This window comes from Chaetodon trifascialis, chromosome 10 (genome assembly GCF_039877785.1).
Source record: "Chaetodon trifascialis isolate fChaTrf1 chromosome 10, fChaTrf1.hap1, whole genome shotgun sequence".
Lineage (NCBI taxonomy): Eukaryota > Metazoa > Chordata > Actinopteri > Chaetodontiformes > Chaetodontidae > Chaetodon > Chaetodon trifascialis.
This window is the reverse complement of record NC_092065.1, coordinates 4997818-5024913: the sequence shown is the minus strand read 5'-3', so window position 1 is coordinate 5024913 and position 27096 is coordinate 4997818. Positions and strand designations below refer to the sequence as shown.

At 42.0% G+C, this 27096-nt stretch overlaps 1 protein-coding gene across 1 annotated transcript in view; it reads left to right on the top strand.

Annotated features, from left to right (window-relative positions):
* The first annotated feature begins 7952 nt into the window (after nucleotides 1-7952).
* The window catches only part of cspg4 (chondroitin sulfate proteoglycan 4), a 69154-nt gene continuing 50010 nt past the window's right edge, over nucleotides 7953-27096 (top strand). Inside the window, exon 1 of the mRNA XM_070973126.1 lies at nucleotides 7953-8043. Coding sequence (XP_070829227.1) covers nucleotides 7968-8043 — 76 coding nt within the window. The 5' untranslated portion in view covers nucleotides 7953-7967. The remainder of the gene's footprint in view (nucleotides 8044-27096) is intronic.

Sequence of the window (27096 nt, the reverse complement as noted above, 5' to 3'; positions counted from 1 at the left end):
ATATTTTGTTACCTCTTGCTAAGCTAACCAGCTGCTGGCTGTTGCTTTAAATTCACAGACAAAAGCCTATCAAGATAAAAACCTTGTGAGACAGGTTTAAAGCGGTGTCTTAGGAATTGTTTGGATTCAGGTTCATACAGTAGAAACAGGAGTTTCATGCACAGCTTGCAGTCCTCTCCTGTTTGTGCTCTTTCAGGGATGAGCTTTAAGCTGCAACACATTACTTATTGATTTCAGGTGAGAAATCAAAGAATGTTATTTCAAGTAAAAGAAAAAACAGCCTCAGTCACACACGCTTTAACTGTTCTTTTCTCAGTGTTTCAATCGCTGCTTGGTACGAGCAGCTTCACATGCCACTTCATGCTCCATAATGCCTCTTTAAAGCAGCATGATATTCAGAGCGCAGCAGGGGGGCTCAGTGTTACAGTAACAATGTTTGCCGCCCTCCCATCCCTCCTTCCATTTAGCAAGTTCATATGCGAGCAGCTGAGCGGCTGACATTCCCCTCTTTATCAAGTGAAACAGCGTGTGAAATTCTGAATTTGGTTTTGTGTACATGCTGACGCTGCCACAGAGTTGATTGTTCGAAAGATTTCTGTCCCACTGTCACACTGATGATCTGTTGGCTTTGATGGAGGGAAAATCCAGTTTTAGACGATCAGCTGTGATGTTATGCCTCACAGTATTATGCTTGTGTCAAATAGGACTGGAAAAGTTTTTTATGTGTTAAAGCAAGCATGTTTGTCTGAATTTAACCTTGAAATTCAACAGATTCCAATGGTAACCTTGTAGTGAATAGATCGTTGGTAAATAGTCAGCTATTGTTTTACCGAAAGAGAGGAAGAATAAAAAGCTTTCTGTGTGTACTGTCAGGCGGTTCTGCTGGGCGCTATCTTTATCTTTAACAGCTCTAAGTCTGTTTTCATTAACACTTCTGCTTAGTTATTCATCCTCCATTTTCCATGCATCTTTGTGTTTAATTTAGTTATATGTTTCTTTTCTCCAGAAGCATCATTTAATACCTGAGGAGCCCCGTCTATCTGCAGACAATGCGCCCCAGAGCATCGCATTAGGGACGGAGATTCAAAGTCACAAAGCTGTCAGGGAAAAGATAAACAAACTGGATGCGGTGAGGATTTAGCCAGGGAGCCCTGCGCCTTTAAAAACTACATGCTAATACAGATTAAGACCCTGAAAATGCCAAAACACAAAATATTATCAAGTTATATCATTTCAAAGGCTGCGTGGAATTATTTGATTGGCAAGCTTAATCCGCTCCTCTCCTTCAGCAAACATGTCTAAACAAGTGATTACTGAGCTGAACTTGAAAAAAATCTGAAGGGGACGCAAATATTGTCATAGGAGTTTGCACCATTAATAAACATGGAGAAACATTGCATGCACTGCAAATGACTCAACCATTTTCCAGCGGTGTCATGCATCAGCAGAGGTGAGAAAAGCAAATTAAGTTGACACTGCCGATGGATTGCCAAAAAAGGACTGTAATAGGCTTACAGTCGGAAGAAAGTAACTCTGACAACTAGCGTCTGCTCGTGTTGCAGCACAAAACAGAAGTCTGAGAAATTATATTCGTCATGCCTTTTTAAGATCTGAAAGTGTTGGCTGCTGGTCATTGGGAGTCCTTTTGAAAGTTGAGAATTTGTAACGAGTGGACTGACTTTATCGGTTACTGTCAGCCAGGGTACAATATGCAGGCCTGATCATTTATTGATCATAATACCTTAAGGATTTTCACTTAATAATCCCAATAATTGTTAGAGCTTCATTTTGCCTGCGTGATATAAACACCGGGCTTCAGCCTCAGAACCTGAGCTTCATCAACACCTCTCCAGCAATGTTAGGCTTGTTAATCACACTGTAACACCTCTACCTCTGAGAGGTGGGCCGACATTGATTCTCATATCTTAAGATAGATTTATTTGAATTAACAATCCACCCAAAATGTATCCATATAAGCCTGTTAGCATCTCCAGTGCAGGACATATTTAGCTCTTTGGCAGTGAGCCTGCATACAGAATTATATAGAGAAGCTGGAATCCTAATCTTATCTTAATGCTGTATGTGACAAATTCCTCTCTGGACTGCAGAGCTTGTTCCTGGACAGAAACACTTAAAATTCATAAAATCTCTGCTATGCATCAAGCCACAAGTAGGAAGAGGAGAAAGCTATTATATGGATTCAGATCGCCTGATTTTAAAATAAATTGTGATGATTCCTTGTTGAAATCCATTAACATCTGGCACATTTTGTAATAGAGCTGCAATGACTGCTTTCATTATGGATTAATCTGGTAATTATTTTCTCAATTAATGAATTAATAGTTAATGAAACATCAGAAAATAGTCAAAACTGTCTGTCACACTTGTAGAAATTTCCTTCATAAATGACCCACAAAACTAATTGATTATCAAAATATTTAGCAAATCATACTCTATTGATGATCTAATCCTATTTGAAATTTAACAGACCTGCTGTAGAAACCAATAAAAAGCTCAGTGCATCATTATATACTACTTTCTACTTTCACTGTTTCATCTGTTAAGGTTATTTTACAATAATCATTGATCTTTAACAGATTACACTTTGAACATCACCTTCTCACCCAGTCCAGAATTAATGTCACCATGAACTTTGCCTCTCGCTGTGCTGCTTTCTCTCACAGCTACACATCAAAGTGTTTACCTGTGCTGTTAAATGACAGCTCTCGCACCCTGCAACCTCCTCAAGAAACCTTTCCACTCCACTTCCACACGGGGAACACACATGTTATGCAGGTGGTTTCAGTTTATTCTCAATTTAGGCTGACATGGAAAGGGAAGAAAATAGTCACAAAGTCATGGATTAATATTATGAACATAGTCCAATAATTGAGCTAATGAAAAGTGAAGCAGGTCGAAATAGGTGAAAAGTGAGAGGGCTCACATTAGCTGAAGGCATAGAAAAGCGGTGTCTCCTGGACAAAATGAAGAATCTTTTCTTCTGAAAATGTTTTCCCACAGCAAGGTCCTCACTACTGCCAGTGCCTCTGAAGGTTTTTGTTCAGAGGCCACTTGATTATTACAGTGTATTTTAAAAGCAGTAAATCATGCTGATCAAAACAGACCACTGTGATTATATGGCATTTGGCTCAAGTTCTTATCCTGACAGAGAAAAAAGAAAAGAAAAGGTCTAGAATAACACTGACATACTTGCTGTGGTTTAATCAAGTCTGGAGCTTTAAGAGCATAGCGGTGGTCTGGCCAGACGGCTGTAGCAACACACGAAGATGATATTTGAGCCTGTGTGGTGAAAGCTGAGCTCCTTCGCTCTGCCTAAAGTGACTTGAGAGGTGATATTTCAGCAAAACGTCCTAAGTTACTGCTCTGTGTGAAGATTACATCAAGTGGGAGAGAAATGAGATCTGATAAGAATGTCTGAACTGTATCCAAGCTCAGGAAAGTTACTGAGATATAACATATGGTGAGAAGGCAGAATCAAATACTGTATGTGATTTCACAAATATTTATACTTAAAGGACTCTTTTGTGAAGAAATGTGAGAGATGCAGCACAAAGTCGGTATAAAACTGCATTCGAAAATGCATCTGAAGCTAATGTGAGGCTTAATCAGTCTGAACTCCTCAGATCATGTGGGGATCTTAAGTTACAGTCTTTTCATATGGACACTCTTTCCTTGCTGAGCTGCAAGGAAGGGGCAGAAGCACAAAGAGGGAATTTCATGGAAAGAAAAAAAAAACTTTATTTTGGAAGATACCGCTTTGATTTGTCTGACTGCTGAAGCCTTGTGTTAGCTTTGGCTTATTCTGGAGGCTATTTTTGCAACAGGACTGTGGATTTTGTTCTCCCCTCTCACATTAGACTTGTGCTGTGAAGGGAGAACTTCACTGCCAGTATGGAGAGGAGGGATGACTGCAATAACCATTAATGTACATATGGGCATGTGTGTATTGTGTTAAGTTTGACTTGAAATCACGTGAACCTATCTGCATAAACTGCAGTGAATACTTTTTATATTAACAATGAAGGCAATGACCAGATGACCCTCACAGCCAACAGAGAATAATCATATGTCTGTATGCATGCAGCTCTACCAAGCCTTGTAGCCTCTTTTAGCTCATTGTTTTAGTTTTCTGGCCTGCAGCTCATCAGCCTTACAGGGTACCCAGACACAGTCAGCAGCTGTTTTCAGCCAATAAAGTTCTGATAAACTCACTATACACTACGTGCCCAGCACCAAAGGGTAGTTGGACAAAGTATGGTGGAGCCTTTAGCAGCTTAAGAGGCAGATATTTCGCTCAGGAGTTGGTGGAGATGAAAACAGAGCTGGAAGAAGAGTTAGTGCTGGACTTAAATTGTTCAAGTTGACAGAAACACAAGTCCAGATGAAAATGTTGCTCCATGTCTGCTGGATGTGTTAAAGTGAGGATGTTCTCTAACAGGCTTGCAACAGCTTTAAATGTCAGATGTTTTCAGCTTATTCTGCTGCCCCAAATTAGCCAAAATATAGTAAAGCAGCTTAAAAGCACTTTATGGAGCTTTTTGATCACTGGTGTGCTCTGTATAATGTTTTCGTGAGTGGGTCTTCATATTGTTTTTATCTTGTGTTTCACCACCACGGGGATGCACATGCACAACACAAGCAGGAGGTTAACGCGATATAAAATTCACAATAAAATAAAGCAATGCAGCTATAAAAGAGCGCACGAAGAAGAAGAGCACATGGCAGGTTTGGAAAGATTAAAAAGGGGTTTGCAGATGTTTTAAGAGGTGGAAAGTACACTCAACGTGTTTTTAGGCCTCAAGGACACATATAATGTATTTCTGGTGAGGATAGCTGAAAGTAAACAAACTCTGTTCGCAATAAAGACTCCACAGGACATCTTTAATCATCGCCTGTCCATGCATTATTAAAGCCACACACAAAAAAAAAAACAAGACAAGAATTGCATCAACTCAGTCTGATAAAGGTGGGTTCACACATGTCTGCTTGCATCAGCTGAAGTGCTTATGCTAAGGGGGCCACTGGTGTTACGCTTTACATAAGACTGCCTGCGCTCTCACATACTGCGTCAGCCCACTCATATCAGTGGGTGCATCCCTCCAGGTTAAATTATGCCTCCCTAGGGAGGTGAGAGTATGTCATCGGTGCAAACGGCTGGCCGAGGCTCAGAGGGAGCCTTTTAATTGTAGCTTGTGTCATGCTGAAATAATCAGGGAGTCTGCCATGTCAGGAAAGGTTGCCTGCAATAAACAGTGTCGTGTTCCAGGTGCCATGTGTTATTTCACAGGTTTTCTTACAGCTACAACAACTCGCCTCCTTGTGCAGAGTGCAGAGATGAGAGGTCCACTTCATCTTCGCTGTGTTTGCTGTTTTCCGAACAAATTAATGGCACCTCAGTGTGAAGCTGCTGTGCCTGCTGCCACTGGAGGTGCTGTTGATCCAAAGAAAAGACGTATTACGATTGTACTTGAAGGAGAATTTTTTCTGCACAGATCAGAGAAATCAGACAAAGGCCATATTCAGCTTCAGTCATAATGGAGAAAAACATATTAAAAACATTATTTTGGATGTGTTTCTGATATAATGTGCATTCAAGCACAAGGAAGTAAAAAACTTTATGCAAAGGTTTTTATTTTATATTTATTATTATTTATTTTTAGATATATTCCCCGTGTTTTGGGATGCTTTATCACTTTTTATATGCCAGTTAATTTGGAGAGAATTTCTGAGGAATTGTTTGTTCAGTTGAAAAGAAAAACTAATTGAACTGTATGGGCTTCACTCAACAGTGAATTACTGTTGTAAAGTTATTCCACACCTGAGAGGAAGTGTTTAGAAAATTCTAATTGTATTCCCATTTCAGCTGTCAGAGAGAACGAGGCATAATTTGCCAACAAGTTGACTGTGAGACAGGTGAAATTGAACGTTCAGGCTTTGAGAGTGAACTTGAGGTTTAATCTTAGCATCCAACCAGAAAATACTAATCCTAGAGAGGAGTGTGTGCATGTTCATTACAAAAAAAATGAAAGTAAAAACCAAGTGGAGAACAACCAGTGACAGCACTCACCACGATTAAAGTCTCTCTCTGAGTGCCTCTCTGATAACTTGAGCAGTGAAACTCTTCCATTGTCCCTGCCCTATCAATAGAGGAGAGATAGCGAATGCAAATCCAACACAACCCACCTCTATTCCACGCTAAAGTGTGAGCTTAATTAGCTTCGGGAGCAGGTTTGTTGAACAAAAACCTGAAGAACGAGACATTGATCAAGGGAAGGCTAGGGAGATAAACGCAAAGAGAGTTGGGCAACCTGATTTGTCTTTAATTAAAAGTAAAAGGGTTATCCTTGCAGAAAGCAGCCGCCTCTCTAAAGGCCACTCCAATTACTGAGTGAGACAAAAGGGGGAGTTCTACAAATCCAGCAGTGGCCAGAAAGAGAGAGAGCCAGGGAGGTGGTGCTGGCAGGGGGGTGTTTGATTTGTGGTGTGGTACAGGAAGCATGTTTGTGGACTGATGTACGTGAACGTGTGTGTGTGTGTGTGTGTGTGTGTGTGTGTGTGTGTGTGTGTGTGTGTGTGTGTGTGCGTGCGCGCGTGTGTATGTGTCTTGTTCTAGACTGTTGTTACTGCATGATAACTGTTGTTAAGTCTAGACAGTGTGTAAGTGCTGGAGGTGAGCACCACACCTCCAACTTGTATCACTTCTGTGAGATATTGAAGTAGCCACAAGTCACTGCTCTTGAAGAACATGTATGAAGATAGATGTGATAGATACTAACCAGCAAACTCTCACGCCAAAGTGTGAATAGAGTGGTAGTGTCACATCAAGGCATGAGAGTACAGGCGTGTATGAAAGTGCAGTACCAGCAGCGGCGGGAGTGAAGGACAAAGTAGTATGAAGGGCAACAGCATCCATCTAAGGATGGAGGTTGGGGTAGAGTCTTTGGATCAAGTGTAGTAGGTGGTTATTTTAAGCCAAACCATAATCTACCTAAACAAACTGCAGCCGTCAATTGAATCTTTCTTAGCAAGCTTTATTTTGAAAGTCTAACCAGATGTTGCATATTTGTTATTGCTATTGACCGCAGAATGAGATGTGCTCATGGCTAGACAACGTGAAACGCGGCACTGACACAGTGGACCAGCAGGTGTATAACACACTTTGCCATCATACTGGGTTGCATCAGCACCTCATCTGAGGCAGACCCAGAAGTCACGTCTTCACAGAAAGGTGAATGACTGTGTTTAATGCTTTTTAAGGTAGAAAACTTGTGATTTGTTTGTTACCCAGTACGTAATGTACCTGCTCTTTTAGTTAGTCTTTCCTGTATTGAGCACAATAAAGAATTCTCAGGAACTAGAGTCAAAAACAGATGCTGCATTTGAGTATTTCACTCCCTCCATCCATCCATTACTGGATTGCATCTGGTTTTCTGATTGCATCGACAGTTTGGGGGCTCAACGCAAGTTTTCCAAGTTTCCTTGAATTGATCACTACAGGACAACTATGCACAGCTGGAGACACCCTCCACAACCTGCATGAGCATGAGTAACTTGTTCAAGTGTCTTGTTCACAGAATGGTGAATAATTATTTAATTGATTTTTTGCACTCTGCAGGTCTTGAACATGTAAATGTTCGCAGGGGCAGGAGGGAGAGGCAGGAAACAGGATATGATTTTCCAATCTTTGCAAGTGTGTGTGTGTGTGTGTGTGTGTGTGTGTGTGTGTGTGTGTGTGTGTGTGTGTGTGTGTGTGTGTGTGTGTGTGTGTGTGCTGGAGGCGGGTGGGAGTTGAAAGAGGGCGTCCCTCTCATGGTCCCTCCCCAGCCCTGCCCCTTCACATAGAGGAGTATCCTGTAGCAGGTCCCAAAACTGGAAACTCATTCAGTCCCTTCTGAATGGAGTGTCTTTAACGTGATAGTGGAGGACTTAACTTTCAGCACGAAAATATGAGAGCCCTACATTCGGTCCTGGTCGGTGCCTTCCTGACCCTGCTGCTCTGCCTCCCCAGCCCCGGTCATGGAGGTAAGTGCCACTGCAAATCACTCTTTTAGTGTCCTGTTCCCTCCTTCTGCTCCCTTCTGTCAGAGATGCACAGGAGGAGATCAGATCACTGTCCCTGTCAGAGACTTCCCCAGCGCATAAATTAAAGCATGACAAGCTGATGCAAACCATGACTGGGAAACTTAAAACTGAGGAACTTTTACCTGCACCAACACTGCATTGAGCAAAAGGTTTAGAAGTAAACTCCAGATAAGGTTTTGCTTTCCCTTTATTTCTCTTTTACTTTTTTGTCATCCACTCTCACAGTCCTCATGCCATTCACCGCTCAACAGTGAAGCCTTCCTTTTCTCGGATGAAACTTAATATATGAGGGGAAAGATGTGCCAAGGGTCTGTCTGTGGTCCAAGGACTGAGACGACATCTGTCGATTTCTCATCTAATGCACTTTTTTTTTCTCTGTGCCTTTCGGTCCGTGCCCAGCTGAATGTGTGAGAGCATTTACTTTGAGAATGTTTGCATTGAAAGCATGTTGCCAAAAGGCAGGAGGTAGCGACGCTGAAGCCCTCTGTGGTTAGAAGGTGCGCTGAGGTCCCTCTGCTGGCAGCAATGAATGGCTCTTTCAGAGAGAAGTGCACAGTTGCAGGCAGAGCTGCTACTTATCCACCCAGAGAGGAGAGATGAAAGTGTGAGAGGGGCTAGTAAGGGAGTGAGAGAGGGTGTGTATGTGTGTTAGGGAGGGGGATGCTGGAAGGCCAAGGCCCATACAATGGCCTCATAGTGCATGAGTAAAGTCAGCTACAGATATGTCTCAATGTGATACCATGCAGTCATTCTTCTTCTTTTTCCCTCCTAAGTGCAGTTAATGTGGGATGCGAAGTGTTTGGGTGAGGCAAATCTGGTACGTGGATGGGAAGTTGAGAGTGTCGTCAAACAGCTTAACCAGTTCACCCCAGTGCAAAATTGTACATATGGCGTGTTGGCAGGATCAGCCTTGGACTTAGAACAGCTGTCAGGCCCATTGTCTTCTGCCGGCTGTCAGATCTTCAAACTCTCAGTGCAAATTCCACTCCAATTAAGTCCGGGCAAACCTCTCCATGAGCATTTGCAGCTAGAGTGAAAAAGTGGATCTTGATCTGAATGGAGGAGTATCACTTTGTTTCTGTGGCACAGAATCAAAGCTCAGCTGGAGAGCTGGAGTCAGCTCTTCTGCACTATGTTCTGTTCACCACATGCATGAAAAGAGTCATTTGCCCTTCTGTTTGCTCATTTATAGATAAACCCAACTGACTGGACGGCGACACCTCCGCTAAAGAATTAGCTGTACACTGAGGAAGCAGCGACCACCGTACAGAAACCTTTTGGCCTTAACAGCATCTTAATGCAAATGTACATACAATAGATAGCATTATAGATCATGCTGAATGGTTAAATGGTGCAGTAGATGTTTCTCTAATCAAACTGATGGCAATGATGAAACAGCAAAACTGTATGAAGGGGACAATTTCTCCTCATCTAATTGTCTGCTGGCAGAATCCTTGCTGCCTCAGTGTGAACAGTACTCACCCACTGACCCTGGAGAACTAAATGCTAATGTTGACCAGATGTACCAAGTCACTGATTAGATTTTGGCGCCCCTTCACTCTGCAAAATGCCTGCCACAAGCTGTCGGGGGACTCTTCCACCAACTACCTAGAAGGCATCCAGAAGGTTTCTTTTCTTCTATGTGTTTACAACTTCAAATGTCACAGGCCATGCGCCACATGACGTCCAGATGCCTCCAAGTCATTGCCGCCTGTCTTTACAGCAGCACTGTGCAGCCTCCAAGGGGTCTACCTGCACCCACTCTTACCATATGTCCCTATCTTCAGGAGCATCTTGCTCAGTAGCAGAAGTGCATTGAGTCAGAGCACAAGCACAGTGAGTCTTCCCCTTTAATAATATTTTCCATGAGTTTTTTTTTTCAGTGGTGCAACCTACCACTTTCGCATAGTCCGCCCCCATAGCAGCCTCGGGAACAATTATGATGCAGAGTGAGCTCACCAAATCAATTCCATAATCTTCTCTTCACATAGAATATTTAAAGTAAATGTAAGCAAACTCAGACATGAGATTAAGCATTACACGATCAATATATTTTAGCATTCATGCTCGAAGATCTGCCCGTTTAGCTTTCTGGCGATGTCGTAGCCCTCAATTCAGAACTTCCCAGGTGATTGATAACACCCTCTGTCACCTACCCAAGCTCACTAAACACCCGCCGAGCCCTTTAGACCCTGTACTGTATATCCGTGAATATCATTTCACCACACAATCAAATCAAAGTAGACGACCAGCAGGGCTCTGTATTCAGCAGCCATGTGACACTTCTCTCAAATCAAGGGATGCTCACTTTATCGTGGCTCTATCTGAAATTGGACATGACATGTTCCTGTTCTTCAAAAAAGCCTGCAGCTCTGTATCTCTTCAGTGGCCAAGAAGGCTGCTTTTTAATCACTACTTTACCGAGGTTTGGAAAAATTGCCAGGGTAGTTATTTCCAAACCATAAATTGCTCTCCAGTGCTTCCATGTTGTTTGGTTGGCCTGGTAACACAGTTCATTGTTTGTTTGTTTGTTTTTTATTTGCTTTTCTGTCTGCTGATACAGTAAGCACATGAAGTTGAATGCTTTTATGTCAATCTGTTTGGCAGTTATGTGCTCCTGAGGAAGCCAAGTCCACCGCCACTCCCCTCTGTTAGCCAAACAGTGTGAAAAGTTAACAGCTCCTTTCTTGCCCCATAAGCAACCTTTCAACAAAGTCTTCTGCTTGCTGTCTTTTGTGTCAACCTGTGTTGCTTTCTGAAAATCCATTTATGAAATATTGGCATTTTCTCAAATACCAACATGACCTGACAGATGAAGCGACAGACGAACAGATGAAACAGACAGAAAATAAAACTCCGGTGGCAGAGCTACTGATGCGCTGTGTAAAACACTACCGATACTGCATGTGTGATTTTAACAGTAGATAACATTGTAACAGCACTGACTGAATTACTGCAGATGCTTGCCTTAAAAAGCTCAAATAACATATAAGACAACAACATGTGCTGCAAACAGTGTCTGCACATTTTTTGAGTGTTTTAGCAACGTCTTCCTCCTGAATGTGTTTGCATTTTCAATTGCAAAGCTTAACGAGGGGATTTGCATCCCAAGCCTGCATATGAGCCCACTATCTCCCCTAGAGTATAATGTCTCTATGGTAACAAGAAAAAATAAACATGAAATTTGCCCGGGCTGCGTGAAGTGTCTGTGTACAAGGCCTCCATGTGTTCCTTGAGAGTTGGCACGGGGAATGGTGTGACTACAAGTGTCTGCACAGAAGATTAATAAGTCCAATATTTGCATTGGGAAATTGATGAGATTAGTGTTCTGCCGGTTGTGTTGGTCCCACAGACACACGTTGTGACCCTCCCCTCACCTCTTAGTTTAAACACAGCGCGATGTTAGGAGAGAATAGAAATGGGGCATTTGGAGTAAATCCAAACAAGAAAATCAGAGTGTTTATAAATGCAGAGCTGAATGAACAGCCCCTTGCCTGCTTTCTCTCTGTCAGAATCCCTCCATGTGGGACTGAAGGGCAGAATGTCCGAAAGAATAAATCTTCACTTCAACTTTGAAATGTCTGAGGAGCATCACGTGCTATTGTTATTTTCACTTCAGCCTCTAATCTGCACCAAAATACAGTACAACATATTTCACGGTTGACAAGGATACGTTTTCTCTGCTGCAGTGCATGTCTTCTAAAACATTCTTGTGCTTTGGAAGGCTTGACGAGACCCTCATAACATCTCAGCATGGGAGACAATCACTACTGATACACTTCTAATGTGATATGACCTCCCTCATTTCTGCCTGCCTGATGTTTTATCCAGCACTTCACAGAGAAAGTTTCAGTGACTCATGGTTTATTGACTATTTTCTGGGATTCTGGCCTGAGGCAAACATCATTGCAAGAATCCAAAGTTAGCTCCTTCAACTTCATCTTGTTCCTGCAGGTAGAGGTTCATATCTCACGTGCAGCAACAGAGCGGGCAGCATATCTGCTCAGTGAATACAGTGTCGACCCCATAATGGAAATGTTAGACGCCTGATGCGTGCAACAGCAGCAACTGAGACACAGAGCCACTGCTGCTCATTCACACAGAGCTGCTGTGTTCAGATCAAAAGCTAAAAGCCAGAAATATGAAATGCAAAGAATGCCTTATTTAATTTAATTACAACTTGGCTCTTATCATCACAGTTATGGCCATTACTTCTTTCAGTTATAAGTAACTGCTGAGATCTTGACACACAGTGACATCCCTACAAAAATGTCTAACAGGGCAAGAACAACCAGACATGGCGGAAATAAGACAATATTTTAGCCAGATTATCAAACCACTTTATTTGGACATAAAACTGAAAGTGAACAAAGACAAACTGCACATGATTACAGTAAGTCGCTCTGTAAACTGTGATGGATGTTTACAACCCATAGTTTGTGTAATAATTTAAACTTCATCTTTGGTTTCTCTTCCAAATAAATTGGCTAAACCTGGGACAAGCATAGATTACAAACAGGCAACTGGCCAGGGGCCCCACATGCTATGGACTCCCACAGGCTTAAGTTTCACCGTGTGTTATTATTTCCTTGAGCTGGTTATCTCACTGCTCATAATAACAATAATAATAACTTTATTTGTAATGCACCTATAGCTTTACAACAAAGAAATTAAATGTAAGTGCTTCACATAGAAAAGGCACAGAATGGACATAAAAACAGGGATAAAAGATTTATGTAAAATAAGATAAAATCCACTTGGTAATAACAGTAAAAGTGAGACAGAATAAGGATGAAAATAAAGGCTCTTGCTTTTTCCACCATCTGACTTATTTATAACAGTGTTACAGATTTTATAATTACTGACTGGAATGATGGTGATAACTTCAAAAATAAGACTAAAGTTGTAATAAATCAGAATGATCCTTCAAAGCAGGAGACACGTGCGATGAAGCTATCAAGTTGTCCCTCGCAGGGCCACAGATGTGCCAGATGCGCAACCCTTCCAAAACAACAGAGCAATACTCCTCTTCCTTCTGGATGTATAACTCGCTTTGTTGCCACACTTAAAGCAGAGGACTCAGGGACTTCAAAAGCACATATCATAGCTCAGTTTATTCTCATTGTGATGCAAGAACACTGAAAAAAAAGACATGTCCCTCGCCTTGAGGTCTCTATACTCCCCTGGCAGATGATCTTTCCCACATTGCTCTCTTTGAGGTTGCTGGCTGTCAACGGCAGGCTGCTCGGATTATATTTTAGGGCCGTGATCTTCTTAGAGCGGGCAGACAGCCCACACACAGACCTCATTTAGCCTTGGGTGTGTACACAAAAGAGTTTCTGTACATAAACACAGGCCCAGATTCTGTCCCTAGGTGCAAGGTCAAAGGCCATCTCATGATGTACTCCTGCGTTGTTTTAACCCTTTCCACGTCAATCAGATAAGTCTGTGGAAAGGGGGTTTTGCAGCAGATTAGTGACGGATGGTCAACACCCAGATTTCAGGTCTGCAAGTAGCAATTTGGGATTTCAAGTTGTTGTTAAACTGTGATTACCTTGTCGCCATGCAATTTTAGGCACTTCTAAGGACAAAGTTGTACCTACAGCAGCAGCAGTTCGAGCTGCATGAGTGAAGGAGGAGAATAGTCAGCATTTACTCCAGATGACTGCACTATTAAAAGAAATGCCTTGCTGAAGGGCACTCCAACATTTAGCATTTAACTGTCTCTTCACAACTGTTTATACAGAGAGTTTTAAAGCTAAAGGGCAGGGCCCAAAGAGGGTTTTTATGTTTTTCTCAGCAAAAGTGTGTGGGACAATGTCCTATTAAATTCATGTCCTTGGCCAAAAGGCTGGACATACTCAGAAATCTGGAAAAGTAGATTAGATCTGATTCATGACATTTTTGAGGATATTGGGTCTTTGCAGCGGCAGGCAACAGGATATGGATGAAAATTAGATGTTGATTATTTAATATAATAAGGAGTAAGAACTGTAAAGTACAAGAAAGTAATAATAAAACAAATTAACAGTGCTGTATAAAATCAAAAAGACAACCTAATGTCATGCACATCAGGTCACTTTTAAGACCAAGACCTAAAGAGGAAAACTCAAAGTGTGCGTTATGACCCTGAGACAGACAGACAGACTTTTATTCTTCCCCCACTGCAGTGACTGAACTCTGTTTATTTTTGATAAGAGCTGTTGGGGAGTTTAGTGCCCAAAAATGAAAACTCCAGAGAAAATTCTCATCATCACAGAACTGCCAAGTTTTCAATAAGCAGGAATTATGCATGACCAGATGTCTCGATACGAGTGCCCTCTATGGGTTTTCTCCTTTTTTTTAGAGAACAGTCTGTTTTATCATTTTTGGTTGAATAAAGAGAAATCAGTTCTTTTCTGGCTGCCATTGTTTCTCCTATCCACTGAGAGTAAAAGGGAAAAGGGATAGCAAAATGTCTTCTCACCCCAAAGGGCTTTTATGGAATTATTCAGTTTACTTCCCAAGATCAGCTCTCAAGATCTCTCCTTGTTTATCGCGAATGTTATCAGCTGTTAGTATCATCAGATATGTATTGTTATCTTACACCATCATGTGATATATATTACTGTCTTAATCAGATTTAAGAACAATGCTTTCTCTGTTAAGCACTCTGCGTCGCATGTAGCTCACATGCCCTGATCAGTGGAATCAGACTGATGTGGCCAGTGGGGTAACAAAAGGCTGCTACGGCACTGGAAAAGCAGCGTGAATCATGGGAAATGTTTCCAGTGTAGGCTGATTCATCCGAGACGTGTTAGGAAAAGCCTGAGGTTTCCACTCCAACATCTGGAGTCGGCTTGGTCAGTTAGTAACAAGCCAGAGCTGCAGGCTTTAATCACAGTGTCCCTCCACTTCTCTTACCTAATATAGACAAAACAACTGTGGTGAAAGAATGCCAGTGTGCCGCAATTAGCCAAGTTTTGGAGAATGCTCAGTGTTAGATCTGAAGTAAAAGGGACCTGTTTGCTATCAGAGGTGTTTTATGTTTGCAAACCTCCAACTCCTGAGAACTTGGAGCTTTTCAGCAAATGCTATACATCCCAAGCAACACACAGTAGTGAGTCAAACAAATTGCAAAACTTATTTCACATGCTTTAAGTGTCCTTCTACACAGTACTATCCCTTAGAGACCGGAGTCTGTTGTTTTCACAAGTCCAGCAGGGACAGTATCTCGCACATGAGTATGACTCACTATTTTAAATATAGAGAAATCCAGGGACTCCCTCCAGCCCAGAGGGTGTGTGACTCATAAGCACAAGGGCTAATCATGAGACATCACACTCCAAACTAATAGTTTTTTGTACTTCTAATTAGTTCCCCACTCTGAGACATTATTAGCCTTTGCTCCAACACTCAGGGACTGAGCTTTTGCTGGGAGATGATAAAATATTTCCACACGGTGCATTTGGTCATAGACGACTTTCTGAGTCTCTACGTTTACATGCAGTCAAGTAACCCTTTCATAACCGGAATATCAGCAATAACCTGGTTGCGCACGGCCATGTAAACACCAATAACCCTTTTGAAAAACTGGAATTGCTCATATTCCGGTTTTTAAAAACCCAAATATGACCCCCGGGTTACTCCTTTTCTAACCCGACTATTTGGCCATGTATTCGCCTATCAGAATATCCCCATCGTACAGAACATTAATTTGTGTTCTGCGCATGTTCTATTCACAAGGAATCTTGGTCTTTTGAGTGCAGGTAGCATGGGTATGGATGGCACAGCTCCAGCTCCATTTCCTATTTCTTCACGTTCTCGCCTTCCATTAATGAAGAAAGTGAGACAGAGTAGTGTCAAGTACTGGTGGAGGGTCAGCACCAGCACCAAAGCGCAAACGAAGGCGACTGCTACCGGCCCCGGGCTGTTCATTATCCGCCGTGCTGCTGTTGTTGATGTTGTTTTTGGATGCAGGAAGAAGAAGCTGAAATGACGCGCACTGCGTCATGACGTTCTCTGTGCGTTGACACGTCCGTGCGTCGCTGTTTTGATCGGGATATCCCAATTGATTAGCCCTGTTTGCTCACGCATGTAAACAGGTTATTCTGAATGTTTCAGAAACCGGAATATTGACCATAACCCGAATATGGACTGCATGTAAACGTAGTGATTGTCTCACAGATTCTCACAGATCCTGGCGAACACCTGACACCCGGTGAGCAACTTCACCAAGAATGTGACTTAATTGTCTTCATTTTCCATGACGATGATTTTGAGCTATGTAAAATAAATATGAAGATCCCCCGTTTCATCCAAATTGCTAGTCTCCTGCTCTATCATTCTCACAACATAGCAGCGGGAGGCTGCAGTTACGAGGGCCACTTTTCACAGCATGCTGACATGAAGGCAAATCAGCGCCAGCTCCCATCCTGTTGAAAATCTTCATCAGCACCGCCAAGGGACCATGAAGTGTTCTGAGTAATTTGACGCCAGACGGCCTCATTACAGGCTGGGTTCAGACAGAATCAAGGGGGCTGGGGATAGCACCAGGTCTGGGATCGGGTAGATGACAGACTGGAATAGCTTGCCCAGATAAATATAGCTAGACGGGAGGACCAACAAAAGAGCATGTTGCTTCACATGAGGCTGACGAAAGCTCGACCGGAGAGGAAAGGGGACCCAGGGTGGGGAATTTGTGTGTGTGTGTGTGAGGGCGTGTATTCTGTATGTGCTGTGGTTCACACAGATCCCAGTGTTAGGAGGCCAGAGCAAATGCCGTCATCGCGCTGGTTATGAAGGCTTAAAATAACCAGAGGAAACGATGTGTCTCATGAAGTTCGGTTTGACTGACTGTAGCATGAAGCAGAAACAGCTGCACAGAGGAGCTGAAGCACACGTCACTGGTTCGCCAAGCCAGACAACCGAGCCTCTTGTGCAACCATGTGTTGAATCTTTCACACAGTTGTGTCAAAGCAGATGCTAAAAAGTTCATCATTGTTTCATGGAATATCATCAAGTGAGAAGAAACTCAGATTATGATTATAGTATATTTTTAATTCTGCTGTCTGTCACATAGAAAGTGGAGTTCCTAAATATGTTCAAGCATGTAGAATAGTGAAGTCAGAACAAGCTGAAGACAAACAGAAAGTAAGCAGAACTCAAGGAGAACATGCATTTTCTAGTGAGGTGCTTGTGCTCAAGAAGACATTATAGCAATAATAATAATAATAATAATAAACTTTATTTGTATAGCACCTTTCATAGGAGGAATTGCAGCTCAAAGTGCTTCACAACAAAGAAAGTGAGTGCCTCACATAGAAAAGATATAAATGTACATAAAAACAGAGATGAAAAATTAATGTCAAATAAAAAGGTTGAATAAACCCCCTCGATAACGTTAGCAAAAGACGATACATAACATGAGATGGGAAATAAAACCACAAAATAAAATAATAAAATATAGGTAAACACACATTACATAGCAAAGCATAAGCATGATGTAACTGGACATTAGACATTTGGGGAAATATGCTTTTTCATCAGATAAATATGAAGCTAAAGTTACCGTAGCAGCCAGTTAGTCATGCTTAGCACAAAGACTGGAAACAGGGCAAGGCAGTGCAGCTCCGCCTGCACCTCTAAACAGCATTTGTTTAAAATTAAAAGGAAAAATGGTGTGCCATGCTAGCTGTCTCCTCCTGTGTCCGGTCTTTGCATTTGTCGACCGTGAGTTAAGTGGCTTTCAGCTGGAGCTTTATATTTAGTGCACAGACGTGACAGTCCTGTAAGTCTGATGCAATCTGTATATTTAATACTCAAAGGCTACAAGCCAGTAACCATCTCTGATGTTTGAAACGCACTGAACACATATATTTTTTGTTGACTTATTTGCTTAATTTTTACTTTTGTTGGTTTTCAGAAGGTGGGAATAGTGATGTTTCTGCCCTTAAATAACATTAAAAGACAATTACTGTGCTCAAACACTGATCCACAGAAATTAAAATATAAACACAGTATTGAAGTAAAGTACAACGCTATGCTCACTGCTCCCATCGTAGCAAACTCAGTTTCTGTTGGTTCATCATCAAACGTCCACCTGACTGTCTCAGGGTGACGAGCTGAGTCTCCTTCAAACACCTGCTCTGCTGAAAAAAAAAAACAAAAACATGTCTCTCACTTTTCGTGCCTCGCCTCTGAGCACATATTTGCATTTCCAGACATTATTCACGTTTCACGAAATTTGGGGGAGACCAAGCTCAAAAATGATTACATGCTTGATTAAACAAACAGAGAAAGCAAACATATTTCTTAAAGCTACTCTATCTTGTGGAAGAGAAAAAGATTGTGAGAAATGAGAAAAATAACCAGAATCTTTGAGCGACTGACAACAGCAGCTGAGCACAGTCAAGTCAACAATCGATGCGCCAAACCAGAAGAAACGCAGATGACAGGAGAGACGAGTTCACACCGAGAACAACCACTATTTTTGTGGCCAACTATGCAATCTGATGTACTAGACTGTGCCAGACTGGGTCATGGGAAGAGGTCTCTGGAGAATGAAAAGATACAGAATAGGAAAGCTGACCACGTGTGACCCCGGAGCGTCCTGTCACTTTACAGCCAATTACGCATTCCCGAGCTCCTCTTCAAGACAAATCTCTATTGTATAAGTGACCACAAAGGAGACACTTTAGATGTTTTAAACATTGTTGAGTTCACTCTGGATTTGGTGACCTTAATTGCAATGCTCTCAGATTCATTTGGTATTTTTGGTCCTCTGAATAGAAAAGTACAGTAGATTTAAGCACCGTGGAGATGCTGCTACAGCAAGAAAGCTTCCATTTCTTCCTTTAAAGCAAACTAATGATACACATGACCTGCTAAGGTATTCCAATCTAACAGCAATATGGTCCAGTCCCTGTGTAATAACCTCCGGAGGCTGTATAACTAATTTGCAGTGTGAGAGAGCATTTTGCTACACATAAAGGCACCAATAACCACTGGATGGCAATTAGCTTAAGGCCAGCCTAAGGGGGGAAAACTGAACCTGCTCTTTCTGGCTGTCTGACTCTCTAATGCACATTAATTTATTAGAAAAATGAGCAAGCTCCCAGTGTTTATTTGCCCTCCTGCCATTAAATGCATAAACAAATCTTGCAGATAAGTAAAAACATAGTCTGTGTGTGGCTTTTACTGTAACTCCTCAATGCTTTCAAATGGTTTGTATCCTTGAGCTGTTGAACTAACATTTTTAACTCACTGGATTCCATCTGTGAAAGTCTATATTCATAATATCAAGACCATCTGCCCGTTCCTCAATGGCAGGTGAATCCAGCCTAAAGTTACGATCCTTTATTGAGTTGACTAATTAGCCTGAGTTCAGTTTCAAATGGGAGATGAAGGCAAAGAGGAGGAGATGTTTTTAACCTGCTTTAAGTTATGAGTCAATTGAGACATCATGGATGAGGGAGCAAGTTTAAGGAGGGTGGGTCTAAAGTGTTACACACACAAGCTTCCACTCTACTTCAGCAGACAGTGAAAGCGAGGTCAGCGGTTTAAAATAGAAATATCTGATCCCTGGAAAGTATGGCCCAAACTTTAAAATAAGACTAACTTCCCACGATTAGATTTCATTCTCATTGCAAAGACAGTTTTACAGCCTCAACAAACTTTCCCCAAACAAAATTCATGTTTTCCACTTTGCAACCAGACATTATCAAACCAGATAGCAGATCAGTTTGTTGAGGGGTGATGGGTTCAGAGAACTGATAGGACAGAAATAGAGTTTGATACAATCAATCAGAGTGAGACAAGTATGAAAAGCTCCACAAAAAAACCCACCGAGACGTTTCACTCCTTCTGCAGAAGTAAAGATTCGCCTTCGGTCATTTGTCATGTTGTGTATTTTGGTGGAAGTCTCGACACAACTCGCTCAGCAGCTGTTGTTGCAGAGGAACCACGGTGTCATCCAACATGCAGATACTTGTGAGCACAAATATTTTCCTGGCAACTGAAAGTGGAATTAACTTGATTCATTGCCTTGCCAAACTGTGGATTTCTTTTGGAGGCATGACTGAACATGGCTGACAAAGAACAAGTCATGTTATCATAAAGCTTGTATGTTTAGTATTTCTGCTCTCACGATGCTTGTACATGACAAGTAAATAAAGTAAATATCTCATGCCAGAGCAATGAATCAGCTTGATAACAATGATTAAAACCGCACACAATCAAGAATATGCCTGAATAAAGGACCGCTGATTAGGTTTAATCATGAACATCCTTATTATCCTTAACAGGCCCACATCAGGCTACCGCTTCTGCTTGCAGTCTTCAACAAATTACAGTATGTGTGTTGTTAAACATGTTGGCGTCTGTTTAACCTCCCCTTCTCCTCTAATGCAAAACCATCAGTACCTCTCAAAACTGACCGACTATTTGAACACAGCCAACTCGCCTCGCCAAGAATGTCTGCACAGGGCTTTGCTGGGAAAGCTCGCCTCCAGATAGCGCGGCAGAAGAGGCCGTTTTCAACATGACACCTATAGTGCTGTTCTGAGCGGTCTGCATTCTAATAAAAAGATGATTCTGTGGTCTCTGGAAATATGAAATGGAGCATTACTGCCAAGGAATGCTGAGCCGTTACCTGACATCTGCCTCGGTCGATGCAGGTCAGCATTCCTGAGCCCGCTGTTGGACTGAGTGGATACCGTTTGGGAGCTGATGCAGGGAATTAACTGCAATACCTTTAAGTGGAAACAAAATATAAAACAGCTGCATAGACCTGAAGTTAGCATTTGGGTCTGGCTGAAGAGTATTGTTGCACACAACCCTTAAGTTGCTGTTAATAATAACCAAAACATAAATAAAAGATAGATTTACATTTTTTTACACCTATCTTAATGCAAACAGCACTTTTGTACACATAAATACATTGAAAGACTGATGATCACGGTAATTTTCCTTCTTGTCCATTCTGGAGGAGGCAGCTAACGTGATGCTGTAAATCATTTCTATTTATGTTTCTGCCCCGATTGAGGGCTCAAAACTGTGACCGGATGATGTGGTCCGCCTGTCCAGTACTTTGGTAAAGAGCAAGACATCTCGATGAGTGCGAGTTAGATTACCACGAAACTTTCAAGACAACAGTTCCCATTGATTCTTAGGAATCTCTGACCTTTTGTTTTGTGCTCCTTTGAGTCAAAATTTCCACTCGACCATTGATATGTAAATAAGACTCAGAGTCAGCCGTGCTCTGTCAGACTTAGGCACAGCGGTGCTTTGAGCTAAATCCTAGCATCATCATGCTAACATGCTCCCAAACGGCTAGCATGCTAATGCTAAGTGGGTACAATGTTTAGCATGTTCATTTTAGTTCATTGTGCTAGCATGCTAACATTTGCTGATTAGCGCAATCCAAACCACAAAACCTCAACCTCATGACAGCGCTAGACAAAAAGTCAGGGGATTCATTCTCTGGAGACCCTGGTTGTCAAGATATGGGCCAATCTGTTATGTAGTTTTTTTCACATTTCACAGGATAAGTGAAAACTTGGCGTGCTGTTGGAGCTAGAGGAAAGATCAGGGGACCACAAAAGATTTCTCAAGTCTTATTGTTTTCCAATATCTTCATCTCATGAGGTTTAACAAGCATTGCTGACAAGCCTCTAGCAGGGTTTAAGATTTTTAGTCTTTTTTACTTTTAACGCCACCAAAGGGAATGACTCCAGCACCTACAGCGTGCCAAATATTCCATTTGACCCCCTTCCACACTGATCGAATGACACTGCCATTACCAGACAGCTTTTTTCCAAAGCATGTGGTTTCTGTCCCATGTGGTGGGTTATGTGAACCCCGACTATCAAATATATGATTCCTTCAAAGACGATAATGGTTTCAGCCTGACCAGAAAAGACCTTCTCTGGCCTCTTTTAAATGCAAGTCATAAACTATTGACGGTGGTCTCCATGTGAACTCTCTGCTGACTCCTGAGTAACATCACTTCAGCGTGAGGTCATTTGGAAACCAAGTTAGTGGCCCTGAAACAGTCTGTCTGCAGAGAAATTTTGGAGTTGGATAGTATGTACTGTAACAGGCTGTTGTATTGGATTTATGAATGAGGGTTTAACTGTGAGCAGGTGTCTTGTGTTACGGATATAGCAGACTTCCTTACTGTCAGTCTTGCGCTATAAAAATATATTGTTTAAAAGAGGAGCTCCGTACCTTTGTTCTGAGAAATATAGATAATGTTAAACCGCTGAACCTCAGGCGTACCAAACTCTGACATGGTATGATTTTAGTGAATCACTGTGAAGACATGTGAAGGCATGTGTGTGGAGGATGCTGTGGTGGTGCACAGTTGGACATTTCATTGCCAAATCCAACAGGAGCAGCGTTGCACTGCCCGGCTCCACCCTGCCTCGCCCTCCTGTGTCAGCTCTCCCTGCTCTCCTCCTCTAGGCATGCAATGAGTCTTTTTTTATATATATTAATAACTATCGTGCACGTGATGAAATTAAAATCAGATAACAAGCAGCTCCGTTAGCTTATCATGGCCGGATTGCAGTTTTTAATTCAAAGAGGCAGACTTCATAATAATAGCGCCCTCCTCTCTCCTCTTGACATTTTCACTATACTCCAGTACATCTCACTTACCCACATTCTGTGGCTTCGTGGCCTCGTCCAACAATATTCAATGAAACCCACTGAAAATTATTTCTGCCTATGTCCCTGAAGTATTTGCATAATTGGAATTTACATTTCTCAGTGTACAGTTAATGCAGTGCACAGCAGCACATCCAATGCATGCGTATGTATGTTAGATGTTTTCCGGAAAGATGACATTATGTACGTAGGTGTTCAAATGTGGCTTTCTGTAAATTCCGCCTGTGGGGCAGCAGTAAAAGACAAATGGATGTCATGTATCAAAGCATCGGTCACCTCATTTGACTTTACGTAAAGCATGAACCACGACATCCTGCGGAACCAAGACACTCAACAACAAATGGACTGTTGTCTCTCTGCAGTGTTACTGTTGGCTTGGAAGTCACACAGCTAAGCATGTTTGTGAAAATGCATCATTCACGCATTCCATACTTTGCACTGCAGTGTTCTGGATGCATTCATTTCCATGGGCCTTATTCTTAGTGAATTGAGAGCATCTGTAGAACATCTGAATGCCAGCTGGATGGTACTGGATGCCTTTGGCAGGATTATCGAGAATCAGTGCATTTCGGAACAGCATTCATTAGTAGTCAGAAATATACGGACTTTATTTGGCCTGTGGAATTCAATTCCTCAACCTCATTTAAATTCTAATAAACAACTGTGAATATATTCATAACTACAGGCCAGAGCTCATTTACATCACAGGACCAGTGTTATGAATTTTGAAAAGTGGCATACGCTGTGCTACATACATGTTTCCAACCTGCTATAATATCTGGGATCCTAACACTGACACATAAAGCAGAGGTAGTTAAAGGCTTAACTTAAGTAAGTTTCAAGCATGTGAAGAAGACCTCTGAGTGAACTGTGTTAGAAAGTGAGTGATGTTCATTCTCCAATGGATATCGGTATTGTGTGATTTAACAGGGCTGCATATGTTTACCAGAAGCCTCCCTTCACAGCAGGCATCTCTTGCTCAGTATTTTCAGTTGGAAGGATGCTTACTGTATGTTCCTGCTATTAAGTGCTCAGAGAAACAAAACCATTTTTATAATTATCATATCTTTTTGTTGTAAATGGCTGAAATGCTTTGAATGGGTTTGCTGTAGTCGCATGGCAACAGCCCGGAGCATCAATGCCCATTAGAAGTTGCCCGGCACTGCAGTTAAAAGAGTAGTGCTCGGCGCACACAGACTTCTTCCTCATGGGCGAACAGTGCAACACATTGCTTCATTGAGTTGTCTGTCAAGATAAATGCGCACTTGTAGTTTGTGTGTGTCTTAGTTTAACGACAGCTTCTCATTGAACGTGACTGTTGCGGTTAGCACTGCCACATCAGACAACTGAAGCAGTTAAAAATAAAACACATTATTAAGGTCTTATGAATTTGCTGTCACACAGAAAGTGACGCAATTGGAAACAAGACCAACGCCCTGACACTACGCCAAGGCCTTCTGGTGAAACAGCGGATCAGAAGCCTCCAGAAGGAACGCTTTTCCCCAAAATACATCTTTTGCTGCTCACCAGAAAATCCCCTCCTCCCACCGGGTACACTGCGTACTTTCTCTTTGAGTCTTTCTTTCCATTTGTCCTTTCCTTTGCTGCACTTAGTCCAGTGTCAGTTGGAGCAGATTTTTGGGAACACAAAGACTCCCTTTTACAGTAGCCATCTGAAAAATAACTTTTTGTGCCATTTGTTTGGTTTGCCTTTTTTGGGGAGGCGGTTTCCTCCACAGCCTGGATTGGATGGCCCCTCCCTTTTGCAGCGGAGTCGCCCTGTAGCTTATAAATGTTTAAAAAAGAGCCTTCTTCTCCTCCATCCAAAACCACCTCAAAGCTTGGCAGAGTTAAAGGACAAACGCAGTAAAACGTAGCAAACACATTCCATGTCATCAGCTGCACAAAACAGCACTGGTTGTGCCCGCGAGGTTGTGTGTTTGTGAGTAAATCAATGTGTGCATGTGTGCAGCTCAGTTCTCCAAAGTTCTGTCAACTCACTACAAGTCTCACAGTTTATGTTTGCTCACCACACCCCGAACGTTTGTTTTTCATGTGGCAGAGCCGTGAATGTTGATATATTCTCCATATGGCAGGTGAGCACTTCAGAGATAAGGAACTTTTCAGTGCTGACGAATGCCCAGCTTCACATTCACGCCATTAGGCCCCTTCACACTGGGGAGCCACCGGTGTTAACTGTGGCTTGTGTGTCTTGCCCAAAGGCACCTCATTTTTAGTGGGAGGAAACGACATCACTCAACCTCCAGCTCAGCTGGGATTCAAACTGACATCCCTGCAGTCATAAACCGTCCTCTATAACCTTCATGCCACTAGCACATGCATATGCTTTCGCTTAATCAGGAGGTCCTTTATCTGCATTGAAGGGTGTGTGTTTGTGCCTGCTTTTGCCTGAGTGGATTGAATTGAGCGTGTCTGTGGCTCATCAGCAGGATTTTGTGAGAGCAGGAAATTGGGATCCGCATGTTTATATGTGTGTGTGTGTGTGTGTTTCGTGTGTGGCCATTTGAAGCAAGAAGACAGATGGATGAGTCATAAATTTTAAGCTTTTCTCTCTTGGTGCTGCCAATACATTTGGTTCCGTTGTTTTATTTTTATCCATATTTATGTCCTTTGTTGCTGTGTGAAAAAACTTTTTAACAAACCTGGATTGGACTGTATTTAATGTAGATTTCTCTGAATAATGACAACCATTATGTATTTTGTGAAAGCAGCTGTGCTCCCTTTACCACACTCAGTGGTAATCTGTGCATAGACAGCCACAAAAAAAAACCAACTCAATATATCAGGTGATGTTTGGACAAAGGTACTGCGCAGTTGATATTAAATGTTAGAAAACAGAACACGAACTTCATGCAGCAAATAGAGTCAATTAAGGAATGAAAGGAGAAGTATCTGTGCCCAAGCCAGCGCCACACCCTTTGCATGACTCAAATAAAGGAAATAAAGCGTCATGAAGCTTCTGCAAAACTGCTGACCAAACTGCAGTAAATGCGCCTAAAATACCATCCAAGAACGACAGCCGCATACACAGCCAACTATTTTCAGTGATGGCTTGTTAACCGTTAATTACGCTGCCATCACTGAGTACCTGCACATTATTCAATTAGCTTGAATGTAAACTATCTCTGCAGGTGGGCTGACAATATTCAGAAAAGTGCAGCTCTTTATTTTTAGCAGAAAAGGAGAGCACAAAGCAGCAGTGAATTGCCTGTATTAACCTTCCTGAAAATAGGCAATGTTGTCACAAATAATGATAATAATTTTTACGTGATGCCAGGTTTCTCAGGCTGGTGACTTCCACCTTTTCCTACCTCCTCAGCATCATCAACATATGTTGTTTGGGATGTTCCTTGCCAAAAACAGAAGCGTGTACAAGCTGTCTGTCCAGAATTAGTGGTTTTAATTTGTCAGAAATCTAACCATCCCATGATCCCTCAAAGTCTGTTCAAAACTGAACCATCTGAACATTTGCGACATCAAACCAGCCAAGAGAGGCTCTTAGCCTTTTTGTCTTTTTGGTTAGAGTTTTGCTTGTCATTAAGTCTGGGTTAAGTTTGGGTGCAAGCACTCTCAGCGGCTTACAAATTGGTTCAAAGGGAGCGAGTCAGTGGAATCAAAGCAAGAAGGCTGCACACACCGAAAGAGATAGAAACGATATCACCCACACACATGATGGGAAAAATTGCTAATGAGTCTTTATGAATGTCTGACCCTAATAAGAGTATAATCGCATTGGGAGCTGTGAAATCATGTGTTCACCCATTAGCAAAAGGAACACACTTCTCAGTCTCTCCGATTAGTCCAAGAAGCTCCCAAAAGGGCCGTTAGCATACACACTCGAGAATGTATTTAAATCCAGAGGAATTTTAATTACTCTCAGATAGCTTTCAACTGGGTTAGCTTATGTTGTTTGGATGGTAAATTAATGGCTTTGGAAGCTGTTTTCATTTCATCTGCAAACTCAGACAGAAGTGAACAAGCAGACAACAGTTTCACAGGTGATGTCAGTGACTTTTAGCCCTTAGAAGTAAGTCATTTCACAAAGACTGACGTCTGTTTCACATTTCAGTGCTCTCACATTCAAGCCTTTTGAACGGCTGCCGCCGCAAACAATCAGCTGATTGGCTGGTTGGTTGATTGATTTGAGCACTTCACCGTAGGCTTCTGTTTTTCAAGCCTGTGTCTGAAGGATGTGTCTCTGAGGAACAAGAGAAATATTAAAATTTTACTCATTCAATTAAAAAAAAATGATTCTAATAAGAAAACGTCTTATTTCTCCGTTCATCAAAGGTTTGAAATGTTGTGATGATGTATTTAATACGA